The following is a 15,780-nucleotide window of genomic DNA, read 5'->3' as shown; positions in this document are numbered from 1 at the left end:
GTATTCCAGCGTCGGGTATGCAAATGAGGATTTACGGCGATCCACGTTTTTTCCCGTCGTTGCTAGTAATTTTTTCCCGGCGCAAATTTACACCTGCTTTAACATGGCTTAACTTTAGTCGAGCCATGTTAAATTATGGCTGTCGTTCCCGGGTCAAATTTCAATTTTTTTTTGTTTTGTCATAAGACGTCCGGGAATACGAATGGACGCTACACACGTCGCCGTTCTAAAAAATTACGTCACATCGAGCAAAGCACGGCGGGAATTACAAAACTGAGCATGCGCAGTACGTCCGGCGCGGGAGTGCGCCTAATTTAAATGGTACCCGCCCCATTTGAATTGGGCGGGTTTGCGCCGGACGTGTTTACGATACACCGCCGCAAGTTTACAGGTAAGTGCTTTGTGGATCGGGCACTTACACTGAAAACTTGCGGCGGTGTAACGTAAACGGGTTACGTTACACGGCCGCAATTCTACAAGAATCTGGCCCATAGTGTCTACAAAATAGGGGATAGTTTTATTGCATTTTTATTAATATTTTTTTTTTTTTTTTTTACTAGTAATGGCGGCGATCAGCGATTTTTATCATGACTGCGACATTATGGCGGACACATTTGACACTATTTTGGGACCATTGTCATTTTCACAGTAATCAGTGCTATAAAAATGCAACGATTACTGTGAAAATGACACTGGCAGTGAAGGGGTTAATCTGTAGGGGGCGCTAAATGGGTTGAGTGTGACCTAATGTGCGTTTCTTACTGTAGGGGGGCGTGGCTTGGCGTGTGAGGTCACTGATCATTGTTCCCTATGACAGGGAACAGACAATCAGTGACACCCTCACTAGGAAGAACGGGGAAAAGGTTTGTTTACACTTACCTCTCCCCGTTCTTCAGCTCTGTGACCTGATCGCGGGAACACCCGCGGCAATTGGGTCCGCGGGCACTGTCACGGAGCTCAGGACTGGATCGCAGGTCACAACATATATCGGCGTGAGGCGGTCCTTAAGCGCTTAAGATACATTATTTAGTCTATTCAACATGAAATAGAGTTTAGTTATGTAGCATGACGCTGTATATTCTGCAATATTAAAATTTTTGGTAAACTTATTCAATGACTCCAAGCTCTGCAAGCTGAGATGACATTGTGTGAATGCATCAATGCAGTGCATGTTATCATAACCATGAGATAAAACAAAATATTCCTTATCCCATTGTTTTGCAAATCTATGTACACTACAAACTGTATGATTAAATCAGTTCTGATATCGCTGTTTTATTAACCCGACAGCTTATTATTCTAAATAGCAAACCTTCATTTTGTTTGCAAATATTAAAGATTCTAACTACCAGCAAGAATAAGTCCTTGCATTTAAAAACACACAAATACCTGTTTTGACAAGGGAGGAGAAACAGATCGTCTGTTCCCATCAAGTAGAACATCGATCTGTCTCCTCCTCTAGTCAGTCACATCCCATCACAGTTAGAAACACACCTAGAGAACACACTTAACCCCTTGATCGCCCCTTGTGTTAACCCCTTCCCTGTATACAGTAATTAGTGGCTATTTTTAGCACCGATCGCTGTATAAATGTCAATGGTCCCACAAAAGTGTCGAAAGTGTCCGCCGCAATGTTGCAGTCCCGATAAAAAAAAACTTTTGCGCAAACCAATCAATATACGCTTATTGTGATTTTTTTTAACCAAACATATTTAGAAGAATACATTTTTTTTGGGGGGGGGGGGGGGGTGATATTATAGCAAAAAGTAAAAAATTGTGTTTTTTTTTTCAAAATTGTCGCTCTTCATTTGTTCATAGCGCAAAAAATAAAAACCAGCATAGGTGATCAAATACCACCAAAAAAAATCTCTATTAGTGGGAAATAAAGCACGTAAATTGTTTGGGTACAACATTGCACAACCGCGCAATTAACAGTTAAAGCGACGCAGTGCGTATGGCAAAAAATTGCCTGCCCCGGAAGGGGGTAAATTCCGGGGCTGAAGTGGTTAAAGTGAATCGGACTGTCGATGAGTCAACAGCAGGTCAGAGGAAAGCCGCTGAGGGACAGAGAAAATTTGCCTTACAGCTGGTTGAATGGTTCCCAGAGTTTAAACCCCTGAAAGCTTCATTGTTTTTTGCATGTTTGTTCTATTTGGCTTTGTAATTGCACCTTTATATCTATATAGCCATCTATCGAGATATCTCCCCACACACACACACACATTTTGATGGTTAAAACATTTACTACTCACCCTTAGCTTTCATTGTTATATATTCATTCAAGATTGTGGTGAGACTTTTTCCAAAGACGGACTAGAAAACAAGATAATGCACAAGAATTTGGTCAGAAAGAACTAGTGAAAAATACATTGGGGCTTTGGCACAGCATTCACTACGGTACTTTATACCCAGTTTTATCCATACACCTAACAAATCAGCTCTTCGTTGCACACATGTGTTTAACATGCAAGTTCACCTTTACAGAAAATCTGTAAGGTAAACTTACACTGGAACCCCCCCCCCATCACAGCCGGCCCCGCAGTGCCTGAAGCTGGCGATCACCCGCTCTGACACATCGTAAATCCGCTTTACCGGGCCAGAGATTTTAAATCCCCTCTGGTTGCTTTCCTCTTCCCCAGCGCTGACAGGACAGGCTACGCGGGTTCTGATTGGTCAGCGTCACTCATGTGACGGTGCTGACCAATTAGAATGCCTCCTATCCATACCTTTATGAGGTACGTTTAGGAAATTAAGACATGGTGGGGGGAATTCAGATCCCAGACCGATAAAGCAGCTTTACGATGTGTCAGTGCTGGAGATCGCCGGTGCATTGCCACGAAATGAGATTTGCCATCGGATGAGATGGTCCGCCTCCATCACATCCTATTGGCTCACTCCTGTCACGTGACATATTTAAACGTCAAGTATCGACGCGGACATCAGTCTCAGCTAGGCTATCACAGGGAGAGGATCTCCTCTCCCTGTGATAGCTGAAGCTGCACGGAGCTGGTGCACGGAGCTATTTGCGTAGTGCTGCGCCTGCGCACTACTACTTTACCTGCACCCGATGCTCTACTTTCTGTTCCCCGTTCCCTGAGCCTTAACGGGGGACGGGGAGTAGAGCTGCGGGGTGTAGTTAGCACTGGCGGGAGGCACGCTGACAGCGCTATCGGGCATTGGGATCCCGATATCGCTGTAGATCCCGAAGTGACATTGTAATGAAGGAGAACATTTATTAGCCTGACATTGTAATAAAGGAGAACATTTATTAGCCTAGTAAATGTATGAGCTTCTGTGGCCCGATTCCGCTCTCGGAATCGGGCCACAGAGGCCATGTGAGCTCCGTGCACCAGCTCCGTGCAGCTTCAGCTATCACAGGGAGAGGAGATTCTCTCCCTATGATAGCCTAGCTGAGACTGATGTTCACGTCGATGCTTGACGTTTAAATATGTCACGTGACAGGAGTGAGCCAATAGGATGTGATGGAGGCGGACCATCTCATCCGATGGCAAATCTCATTTCGTGGCAATGCACCGGCTTCAGGTACGATGGGGAGGGGGTCCAGTGTAAGTTCAGCTTACAGATTTTTTTTTCCTTTTAAGTTTTGCTGACATTTCACGTCATTTCAAATTGAATCAGATGAAGCTTTGATAACATACATCTAAAGACACTTTTTTTTTTTTTGCTCTGGATCCAGTATAGCATGGATAAAAACACTTAGGCCGTGATTCAGAGAGATCGGCGCATCTTTAGATAGGCATAGCGCATCTCATATGCGCTATGCCGTCGTAACATTGAGAGGCAAGTACTGTATTCACAAAGCACTTGCTCCCGTATGTGTGCCGGCGTAATGTAAATAGGCCGGCGTAAGCCTGCGTAATTCAAAGTAGGCAGGTAGTGGGCGTGTTGTATTATAATTAACCGTGACCCCATGTAAATGAATGGCCGATCGAACGGCGAATGCGTGCGCATGCTCAGAATCACGTCACAAATACTCCCTAAGATACGTCGGCTCAATGCTTTCGACGTCAACGTAACCTACGCTAAGCCCCATTCACGTATGACTTATGCAAACGACGTAAAATACGACGCTGTTCCCGCGCCCATACCTTAACATGACTTACCCCTGCTTTATGAGGGGTAAAGTTACGCCGGACGTACGCCTTACGTAAACGTTCGTGAATCGGCGTATCTAGCTAATTTACATATTCGACGAGTAAATCTACGGAAGAGCCCTTAGCGGCCATCGTAAATATGCACCCAAGATACGACGGCATAAGGAGACTTACGTCGGTCGTATCTTGTCAAAGTTCAGGCGGATCTGATTTCCTGAATAAGCGCATAGATACTACGGCTCACATTTGGACTTACGACAGCGTATCTGGAGATACGTCGTCATAAGTCCTTTCTGAATCCGGGCCTTAATGTTTTAGTCCCTTTGGGGAGGCTTCCTTTAAAGTGGTTGTAAACCCTTACAGAACACTTAGACTTACATGTAAGCCTATATTAAGGCTTACCTGTAGGTGCAACAAATATCTTCTTAACCTACACGGTTAAGGAGATATTTTCCAAAAAACAATGTCTACGGCGCAATGGCGCAGGCGTACTGAGTGTGCCGCTAGTGAAGGACTTTGATGCGGTCACTGCCGGCTCCCACGCGCATGCGCGATGTCATCGGTGCTCTGGCCAGTCACAGCGCTGGAGCAGCGATACCCGGAAGTCACTCCGGGTATAATGCGACGGAGGAGAAGAACGAGGGTCGCTGCGGGAGCTTCGATCTCAGGTAAGTAATTCATAATGAGCTAGTATGCCATCCATACTAGCTCATTATGCCTTTCTCTGGCAGGGTCTTTTTTTTTTGTGACGGTTTACTTCCTCTTTAACAATCTGTTCTGTATATACAACAGGAAGGGAGACAATATTTCTCCAAAGTGAGTGAAATCTCCTCTTGGACATTTGTCGCTGTAACAAGTCTCCCAAATAAAAGACTTCCCCTGTGTTTCTGTTCCAGTGGCAACTCAAAACATTTAAAACTTTCACCCATTCTTTCTGTTGAGACTATTGTCAACAGGACACATAGGGGATGATTTACTAAAGGCCAAAGTGCACAGCCCTATTTCAAAGTGCAGTTGCACTCCACAACAGTTGCTCCAGAGGTTAGTACATGAGAGGAAGCTCTGCTGACTGCCATCATCCAATCATGTGCATCCAGTAATGGATGTAGTTTATAGTTGCGCTGCCCTCTGTAGATCGATCAAGGTAGATCACTTTTCAAAGGACATTTACCAAGCAGCTGAGAGGCGATTTGTTGCCTCCTTGACACCGGTCTTAACCCAGAAAACTTCCTCACCACTCCACAGTTGCAGCATGGTCCCATTCACCCGAATGAGCTGCATTCAGGAGAGGTACTGCCTACGGCATGTGTATAAGCCCCTGCAGCCGCTGTAATCAGAGGGGGTGGTAAAACTGCAGCCCTAACTCCTGATTTTATGAGAGTAAACTAGACCATAAAGCAAAACAATGATATCATGGGATTGTATAATAAAGTAAAGATTTGCAATACAAAAGTAGTAAAAATATAATCTTACTGAATGACAAGGGAGCTGCACTTCTCTCTTTTTATTGAATAGGAGTGATTTTCTATTCACTAAAACCCTTGGTATGCTTATTATTTCTCATCATGCACTACAGGCTCCAGAGTGTCTAGAAATTGTAATTAAGTGTCATTGGTGTGCTCTATGGTGCAGCAGCTACATGACCGTCCACAGAGAAACAATAGTAAATCTGATATGAATAGATCAATTATATACCATATGCAATACAGACTCTAGTAGACACACGTAAAAATGTAATTACAAATGGGTCCACATTCTGTTCATTACAGTAAAACACAAAAACTTCTGATGAAATATACAATACATTTTAAAAAGTCTAGAAGACTGCCAAGCATTAAATTGAGCTAGCTTTTACCAGCAGACATCCTGGGATGGCCCCATCATCCGTGTGATGGTCTGCATATTCCTTGAGGTGGGGTGACTCTGCAATGTAGGCTCTGCAGGTGGATGACAGCTTTTCTTGCTGCAAGTAACCTAAAAATCAGATAAAAAATATATCTTTAGTGATTGCAGAGTAAAGCAGATTCTAACATAACAAAACCCATTAAAGATTAAAGTGGTTGTAAACCCAACCACACATCTTGCACCTACAGGTAAGCCTAGATTAAAAGGATCACTAAAGGAAAAAGTTGTTTTTTGCTGAAATGACTGTTTACAGGGTATAGAGACATAAAAGTTAACTGATTCCTTTTCAAAATGATTAAAAATAGATTCAATTCAATCATATAGTGTGCCTGTAGTTTCACTTTCGTTTTTAAACTGGTTTCATGTTTATGTGAAGTAAAGAGACACACAGAACAAAAACAAACAAATCCAGGGCAGTGTTTTGTTTTTAAAATGAATCTGATTGGTTCTGAGGAGTTTTAGACACACAGTGATGACAGCTTAGACCACCGTGAAAAGCTCCAAGTACTATGGTTATAAGGAGCCAGACAAGCAGGAAGTGTGGAGATCACAGCAGTTTTACAGCAACATCAAAGCAAACACGAGCAATGAGGACATGAAACCAGGACTGCAGTAAGGTAAAGGAAGCTATTTAGCTAAAAAAAAATTTTTTTCCTGTAGTGACCCTTTAAGGCTTATCTGTAGGTGCAATAAATATCTGCTAAACCTGCACGGTTTAGGAGATATTTACACTAATTACAGGCCCCAATGTCTACGGACTGAAAGTGAAGTTTTTCCTAATGGCATAACCAGGGTTAATGCCGTATTCACGCGCGGAAGTGCCGTTATAGACGCTCCGGCCAATCACAGCGGCAAAAACAGGAAGTATGTGCAAGGGCACATGGCAGCAGCGGCGAACAGGAAGGACTTTGGGGGCTTCAATCTCAGGGAAGTGCAACATAATGAGCTAGTATGGTATGCATTAGAGGACGACCGATATATCGGCAGGCCGATATTCGGCCATTTTGGAAAAATCGTCATCGCCTGATTTTTATCCAAATTAGGCCGATGGATCACCGTTGATCCGTGATCCGAAGGGGTCACCCCCTTCGGATTGGCACACTGTGTTCCACGGATTGCCATCTTGGTACACCCAGCGCGACGGCCCTCCTCTCTGTTTACACCCGAGTAGGGGGGGGGTGTCTGTACTGAGGAGGGGGGGGGTCTGCACCGAGGGGGGTGTCTATACTGGAGGGAGAGGGGGTCTGTACTGAGGGGGGGGGGTGACACCATTTTTTTGTGCCAGTGCCACCTGCCATCCAGTGCCATCTGCCAGTGTCACCTGTTAGTGCCACCTGCCAATCAGTGGCATCTGCCAGTGCCAACCAGTGCCATCTGCCAATCAGTGCTACCTGCCAGTGCCAATTAGTGCCACCTGCTAGTACCATTTTTCGGTGCCATCCAGTGCCAATAAGTGCCACCTGCCAATCAGTCCCATCTGCTAGTGCCATCTTCCAGTGCCATCCAGTGCAACCTGGAAATCAGTGCCACCTGCAAAAAAAATAAAAAATAAATCGGCCTAAAATATTGGCCGCAAAAATCGGCATAATCTATCGGCCACCCGATTCCTAAATATCGGCATCGGCCAGAGAAAAACCCATATCGGGTGACCTCTACTCGACCTTTACTTCCGCTTTAAAGGCCAAATTCACTTCCGTTCTCCATTTCAGGGACGAATCGAGGGCCAAATTTTTGCATGAATTTGGCCCTAAAACAGAGTCAAAGACGCACAAGACTCCTGTGCAAGCCGCTCCACAGCAGCAACGGAGATATGTGAACCGGCTTCATAGAGCCCATCACAATCTCATGTCATGCGAATTGGATGCGCAGTGAATCCAGCCTTAATCACTTCCTGCTGATCATCACATAATTGCGTCCTCTAACACCAAGCGACCGCATATATGCAATCCTAGGCATACACGTTACTGTGATGCGCTCCCAGCACAGTAACGAATGGGTACCGGAAAGCTCCAGATACACATTTTCAATCCAGAGCTTTTCTCCACGCTGCGACTGCTAAACACAGCGGTCACGTGATCAGATTGCCTGCTTACGCTTTTCCGACATTAAGGCCACATGCACACAGGACGTTAAAATAACATTATAAAAATGCCAGTAGCTTTGCAGCAAGTTTTTCAACATTTTTTGCAATAGCGTTTATAATTTTTTTTTTTAAATGGATAAAAAAATAAAAAATGTACAAAAATGCTGGCGAGCTGCGTTTTTCGACATTTATCAGCTTTTTTACCGCTGAAAAGCGTCTCTCAGAACCCACTAGTTTTTTTTTTACTGCTCAAAAACGCCACTGCCCAAAACTGCCGATAACAGCCTATGGGGGTTATTTACGAAATTGCACTTGAAGTGCAGTCGCTGTAAATCTGAGGGGTAGATCTGAAATGAGGGGAAGCTCTGCTGATTTTATTATTCAATCATGTGCAAGCTAAAATGCTGTTTTTTTATTTTCCTTGCATGTCCCCCTCGGATCTACAGCGACTGCACTTCCAAGTGCACTTACAGTGCAAAGTGGATTTGCCTTTCGTAAATAACCCATGTGTGCATGGAAACATAGGATAACATGATGGAGAGTTTAATGACTGAAGAAAAAAAAACGTCGACAGCTGCTGTAAAAATGTAAATAAACGACCAGTGTGCATGAGGCCTTAGATCCACATAAATCGCCAGAAGAGTTAATTAAAAAATAAATACATAGACATTTTTGCAGGTAAAAAAAATAAAATGTACTTTTATTTTATTTTTTTTAAAACAGAGCAAGGAAAGTATTGCACCCATGATCAGCAGATCGGGGATGCAATGTCAGGCTCCTGCACATAGTGCCTTTACCTCTGTATGGATTGTCATTTTAAGAGCTGTAGGCAGTGTGAATAAACTACGAGTGTGCTGACAAGTATGCTCGCACTTCATTTTACTAGAAGTCCGTCTGCCGCCATGGAATACGGGACTTGTATTTTCTCAGATTTCTATGAACTAGATACATGGCTGTGGAGCACTGTACAGCCAAGCCATTTTCCAAATGCGACAGTGGGTGTGGGAAAAAGACCCCTGCCTGCTGTCTCACTGTAAGGGGGGGGGAGGGGTTAGTGGTAGAAATGTGGGTGTATCATCTAAAAGGTGAACTTATCCTTTAAAGTGATTGTAAAGTGGGGTACACCAGGGCTTGACAAATTTGCTTGAAATCTAGGAGCCAGCTAAAAAAGTTATGAGCCAGGAACGCGTAGGGTCCTGACAAGCTTGCTCGCAGAAACAAACGCATACGTGAGTAGCGCCCGCATATGAAAGCGTTGTTCAAACCACACATGCAAGGTATCGCCGTGATTGGTAGAGCGAGAACAATAATTCTAGCCCTAGACCTCCTCTGTAACTCAAAACATGCAACCTGTAGACTGGCGTCTTATTTTTTAATTTAAAAAAAAGTGTATTTTTTCCAAAAAAAAAGTGCGCTTGTAAGACGGCTGCGCAATCACGGTGTGACAGAAAGTATTGCAACGGCCGCCATTTTATTCTGTAGGATGTTAGAATAAAAAAATATATATAATGTTTGGGGGTTCTAATTAGAGGGAAGGAGATGGCAGTGAAAACAGACAGGGAAAGCTCCATTAGCATTGCTGGTTGACTTGTCATACCAACGGCCACCACAAGATGGCACCAGATCACAGAAGGAAGCATAGGCCTGCAGAAGGCCGCAAAGCCACGGCTTCAATTACCGGCCGGCGCGGCCCGACGCAATTGTACGACGGGGGAGGTGGGGGCGCACGGAGACACAGGTTCCCCCAGCTGTGCCGCCCCAGGTCGCTAATTCTAGTCGCAATTGCGACCTGGCATCTGGGGTTTGTCGAACCCTGGGGTACACACTGTAAGAAAAATCGGGTGAGCCATTGTCCGATTTTCCTCTTCACAGAAAATCGGAACCGATGAATGAAAATTCTCGTAAAGACAAAAGGCTTTTTTTCTGCTTCCGATTATGCGCAGCCTCTCTTTTCTTATTTTTCTAGTACGAATCACCTCGAATGAGGCAACCATGTTTCCCCAAAAATGCATGCACAAATGTACCGAGGGAGTGTCCCGAGAGAATACAAAGTCCTTAACACAACACAGGGCATTTTTTTTTTTAGAGAGAGAGAACCATGATATGGATAAGACCCAGATATTCCAATCAATGAACCAGGATCAATGCAGAATGATTTTTGGAGGTTGAGAACTCAGCCAAATCTCTCCAGAGTGCGTACTGAGAGAGAAACTTTGCGTTCCAAAAGAAGAGCAGATAGCTCCTTCAGAAGAAAGTCATCCAGATAGCCCATGGGTTAACAGAAGGCCCAAAATCAAAGCCAAGACCTCGGTGAACACTCTGGGGATTGCTGACAGGCCAAATGGCAGGACCACAAAATGAAAGTGACATTCCTCCATTGCAAATCTCTGACAAGGAGGAAAGATCAGGACATGCAAGTAGGCATCCTTTATGTCCACCAATGCCTAAAAAGCCCCTGCTATAGAGAGGACACCACCGACCACACTGATACTATGCCCAGACATCTTTGCCCAGTGCGGGGTCCAGATACTATTCTTCTGAGCAGGGAATTGTAGGAATGGATCCAAAAACAGTAAAAGTAGTCTCCTGCTCCCCGTTGGAATGCATTTGCTTGTAGTCAGCTGCACATCATTCATATGGCTTCCTGACATGTGCTGATATCAGGGACCACAGATCACAGCCTCCTATACTTTGGTAGTGGAAAGCCACTGACCTAGACCCACAGCACGCTTCCCCATATGCCAACTGAAGGAGAAACGGCAGGCACAAGTGACCAGAGAGGGGGAATGTAAACAGGGACTTCCCACCTGTAGAGGTTGCCCAGCCCTCCATGCATAGGTCCAAAATAAAGGTAAAACATTACAAATTGTTATTGCTCCAAATAAGAATTCTATGGCCTCTAAGGATCACCACCATGCAGGTTACAATCTGACGTATATTTTCTACACAATCAACCTTTGATTTATAAAATTAGTGTTAAAGGAATACCTAACTATCCAATCCATCTGTATGCAATCAGGCAAATTCTTGCACTACATACTTGTTAGATCTAAAGGATGATTGTACAATCAGACTGTAACAAAGGGGGTGAGCTTAAGCTATGTTCACAATAGCCTGCACAGTAAAATGCAGCATTTTTCAGTGCATTCTAGGGCATTGTTAGCTAGGGCAGGGAGCAGTGTGATGCACATTTCAGCACACTGCATCATGCTTTTTTTACAACTTTACATGAAGTGTCACATAGAGACATTTAAGTGTCACTGCACAGCAGCATGGTGTTTTGAACTTCTTTACGGTGACATCCAGTGCGGAGTAGAAACACGCAGCATGATTGTCTGTACACCACACCTCAGCATTGTGGTGTAAACAAGGGACATAGAAAACAATTGCTTCTATGTGCTCCAGTGGTGATCTGATCTATCCAGGTCATTGCAGAGTGTGAACAAATCCTTAAAGCATTACTAAGTCCTCTATCCTTTACAGCCAAGGAAGCTGCCATCGTATCCTCTGTCTGATCTGCAGTTGCCATGGTGCATATGTAACTAGTTATGAGACTAACCATTAAAAGCAGAAGTAAATCCATCAATTTAGGGTGGAATTTTATGGGGGGGAAAAAAATGGGCAAACAGGTAGGATTTTTAATGCAGAAGAGACACGCTTTGTCTCTTCTGCATAAAAAGTTACTTACATGCTTGTCTGCCCCCTGTGCAGTGCAACTCATTGTACAAATTCAGCAATGTCGAATCTGAATGAACTCCCGCACATGCATGGGAGCAACGCCGTTTTACATGCCAATGACAGCGGCCAGCGATCGAGGTCCAGAAACCTGTCACCCAAAGATGTCAGCAGCTGGCAGGAAGCTCCAAAAGGTCTTATAGCTGGACTGAAAGGGAGTATAAAAATAAAGTAGTATAAAGTCCAGTTAGACCAATGTATAAGTCCAATGCTATAGCAGCGCTCATGTCAGTCCGTCAGACTCAGACAAGCATTAATATGGTTACACATATAAGAAGTAGTGTGATGACACTTGGTGAATACAGTTCTGAGGATAGACGGTAATCCTAGTAGTTGTCAAAAACGTGCACCATACACCCAGGTCCGCATCACGCGAGTCAAACTCCCCTAGGGGGTCACATTTACCAGAAAGGAGTATATCACAAGCCTTAAAGTAATCCTTTTATCACTTTAGAGAAAAGTCATCCACAGTATAGGCCAGGTTAGAGATGTAGATCGCTCCAATAATATAGGATCATAGAAAAAGAGAGATTCCACATAGCGTGATCCTGTTTAACAAATTTATTGTAGCCAACCCGACCCCATACAGATTATACGTACTAGCTGAGCATGTGACAAAAGCGTAATCACCAGTCTGCTGAATAGGAGAGCGCCAGTGCAGGAGCGTAGAGTTCTGCTTTAACCATTCCCCAAAATAATTACACTTTAGTCGTCCCGAAAATGAGAACTGTCTCAGCTGCTTGTGCTCTCAACTAAACGGTCAAGCCATTAAATGGTTGGCGTCACAACTGATCACATGAGCAGCACCATGACAGCTGGAGTTCAAACAAAGGGAAAGATGGCAGCTTCCTTGTCTGTAAGAGCCCATTCAAATGCTCAGACAAAAAAAAATGCTGTACTTAGATGTGGACAATGTTTCTAGTGTTGTACACATCTAAACAGAACATTATAGTAATCAATGAGCCCATACACACATCTGCTTCTACATACTAAAATGTGCGCTGCGTTTAGATGCGCACAAATGAAGTAGGACGCAGCTGCAGATTTTACATACATAGATTGGCAGATTTTATGAGTATTTTATGCAGGATCTTCAAGCTCTGCCAGCAAAGCCTTTCTTGAAATTCTTTATTTAGATCAGACAAGACATGTCCATCTACTTCCATCAACAATTCCATGAGGCAACACAATGAAAGGCATGAACATATAGCAAGACGCTCTTTCATTCAGAAACCACATGTATGCCCTGTGTATGAGCCCTCCATGTGAAAATGTGTGCGGAATTTAGCTGCACACAAAAAAGGACACAGCAATATCCAGAGCCACACCGACCTGCCTATTTTACACACAAAATTGTCTAAGTGCATCAAAGCATGAGTACTTTTTTATGCAGGATCTTCTGATAGCTCTGCCAGCAAGAACCTACATTCCCTGTAGAAAACCTGCATTGGCCTGTGTGCATGAGCCCCAAAGGGGAAAGGAGTTTTTTTTTAAAGCACAACTAAACCCATCGATTTAACGGTTTCAAAAAACATTTACATTCCTGGAATGCTAACTGTCACATTTGATTGTGTTCTTATCCCAACTGTCAAACCATCAAATGGCTGCTGTCAGAAGTGATCACATGTGCAGCATCATGGCAGTTGAAGGTGGCAGTTTCCTTGGCTGAAAAGTTAAGGAGCAATTTGATGGTATGAGAGTTTAGTTGAGAGCACAAGCAAATGTGACAGTTAGAAATTCTGGCGTAAATGTAAATTTTAAATTGATGGTTTAGTTCCGTTTTAATTGCGGGCAAAAAAATGACAGTTATTCCACAAAATGTCTGTGGCTGGGAAAAATAAAACTTTTTTTTTTTTTTACAGGGGAACTAAAGTCAATACTCACCTTTGCAATGGTCTTTTGTCAGCATCTGTGCGCCGGTTTTTGGCCACCTTCACCTACACAGGGGCAGGAGTTAGTTATCCCCGAAACACAGGGATCTGTCTGCTGTAAGTTAAGCCACACATGCGCAGCTCAGTTTCCATTCCTGAGATTGCTGCGAGCAGGCAGGTAGGTGTACTTTACTGCAGAAGACACATTACATGGCTCTTCTGCAATCAAACATCTACCTGCTTACAAAAGAACTCTAATGCCCCTTACACACGGGCATTCCGTTTGACATCTATCTGATGTCGAATGAAAAAAACAGACATCAATGCATTTCTATTGATCAGCCTTTTACATCTGCATTCATCCACTTTTTTTTTAAAGAATCAAAGCCCTATTTTTGTTGCGGAAAAAAAGCAGAACAGATGAAAAACTGATGTAAAACGGACAAACTACGTTTTTGCATTTTGTAATGAATGTAAAAAAAAACTGAATACATTTTTTCTTTGAAAAAAGTGACTGGACTGATAAAACGAACATAATGCCTGTGTGAAAGGACCCCAAGCCTGGGTTAACACATATGCAAACACAGACATTGCACGCGATTCGCACCCTCATTACTGTGCCGATCACGTGATGTCTGAGCAAGTCAGTTTGTATGACTGAACTCACATTGGATTCACACAGAAAAAAAAGAAGGTGCAGGAACCTTTCTTTTTCCCGCACTGGAATCAGATTGTATAGGTGTGCAGACCCATGTGATCTGATTCCTGTCCAAATTCACAATTCGCACTGCGATCTGTGAACAGATCTGGGGGTGTCATTAACTCTGTATTGACACCTGCAGTGGTTTGCAGAAGGCAGTGTGAGCTGCATGCGGGGGAGATGCGATAACTCACACTGGAATCGCGCTGGTTCCCACATCACATATGTGTGAACCCAGGCTCAACATGCACCCCCTCTATTTCCCTGTGACAGCTAGCGGGGGATCCTCTACCTGCATCCGCTGTCACAATTTGAAAACAGCATAACCGGCCAGGGCTGCGCCCACACAGCCTCATCCTTCATTGACAGTTTCCTGTGAATGAACTACAAGTACCGTCAGCACTGAGGCTGAGTTCTCAATGAACTGTGAGGGTGCTGGTGAGTACTCTCGTAGTTTATTGATCCTCCTAACCGTATCAGAGGTACAGAGGTATCCTAGGAGTCCAGCACTGCAGCCCAGATCTGCCGATTGCAGGTGCAATGCTCTGCAGGCTCCTTAGGATTAAGAAAATGCACATTTTTTTTATCTGCAATAAAAAAAAAAGTGTATTTAATTTGAACGTATCCTTTAATTCTGCTTTAAAATTGATCACCCTGTAACAGGGATGATGTGTACTTACCTTCCCCACATCCACTCTTTGCTCTGCAGTGGCTATAGACCCTTGGGCATTGGACACTTCTGCTAATGTCAGATCCTTGGTCCCAGATGCAGTGCCAATATCCAGTCCCTGCGTCATTGTCCCCTGAAGTGATATGGGGAAGGTCATATAAGGTGGCACAGTGGTGGATCAGGAACACAACACTCCCAGAAGTGTCAGATCCAGAAGACTGTTCTTCCACAGAGGGAAGGTGGCAGTCCAGGTAAGTGTCACTCCTCTCTGGGCATCTGTGAAACTTTATCCAGTGACACAGTCACCTTACTACCGTTGTATTTACATGGTAAATGGATGGGAAGAGCTGGAAGCAGCCCCTCATATTCCAATGACACTGATCTAGGTGACATTTCCAGGGACAAGCCCATAAGAGCTGAGCCTGTCCCTGGAAAAGCAGGGCCTGCTACGGCTACATGACCCAACTACAGTATGGCGACGGGGAGGACCCCCTTCAGGACACACACTCACCCAGCACTAGCCTGGCCACATCTGAAGGGAGCAGCATGGCTGTACCCGGACAGAGACTGTCATCCAGAAACCAGCCGAGGACCCCAACAATCGCTACACTCTCCGCTGCTCTCCCGCGCTGCACGGCGGTGCACACTCTAATCCTTCCCCCCTTCTACCACGGCTGCGCTCTTCAGTTCCGCACCCGACA

At 44.3% G+C, this 15,780-nt stretch overlaps 1 protein-coding gene across 3 annotated transcripts in view; it reads right to left on the bottom strand.

The window, feature by feature from the left end:
- The window catches only part of LOC120929265 (protein NPAT), a 70,047-nt gene extending 54,267 nt beyond the window's left edge, over positions 1-15,780 (bottom strand). For 2 of the 3 annotated variants that reach the window (XM_040340579.1, XM_040340582.1), the window contains exons 1-3: positions 15,591-15,779; positions 5,971-6,089; positions 2,253-2,313 (exon numbers count right to left, since the gene is read on the bottom strand). In XM_040340579.1, coding sequence (XP_040196513.1) covers positions 2,253-2,313; positions 5,971-6,089; positions 15,591-15,627 — 217 coding nt within the window. In that variant the 5' untranslated portion in view covers positions 15,628-15,779. Of the gene's footprint in view, positions 1-2,252; positions 2,314-5,970; positions 6,090-15,590 lie in introns of all 3 variants that reach the window. The other variant, XM_040340581.1, reaches the window with a different exon arrangement.

This window comes from Rana temporaria, chromosome 2, assembly GCF_905171775.1.
Source record: "Rana temporaria chromosome 2, aRanTem1.1, whole genome shotgun sequence".
Classification (NCBI taxonomy): domain Eukaryota; kingdom Metazoa; phylum Chordata; class Amphibia; order Anura; family Ranidae; genus Rana; species Rana temporaria.
This window is presented reverse-complemented; position numbering and strand designations above follow the sequence as displayed.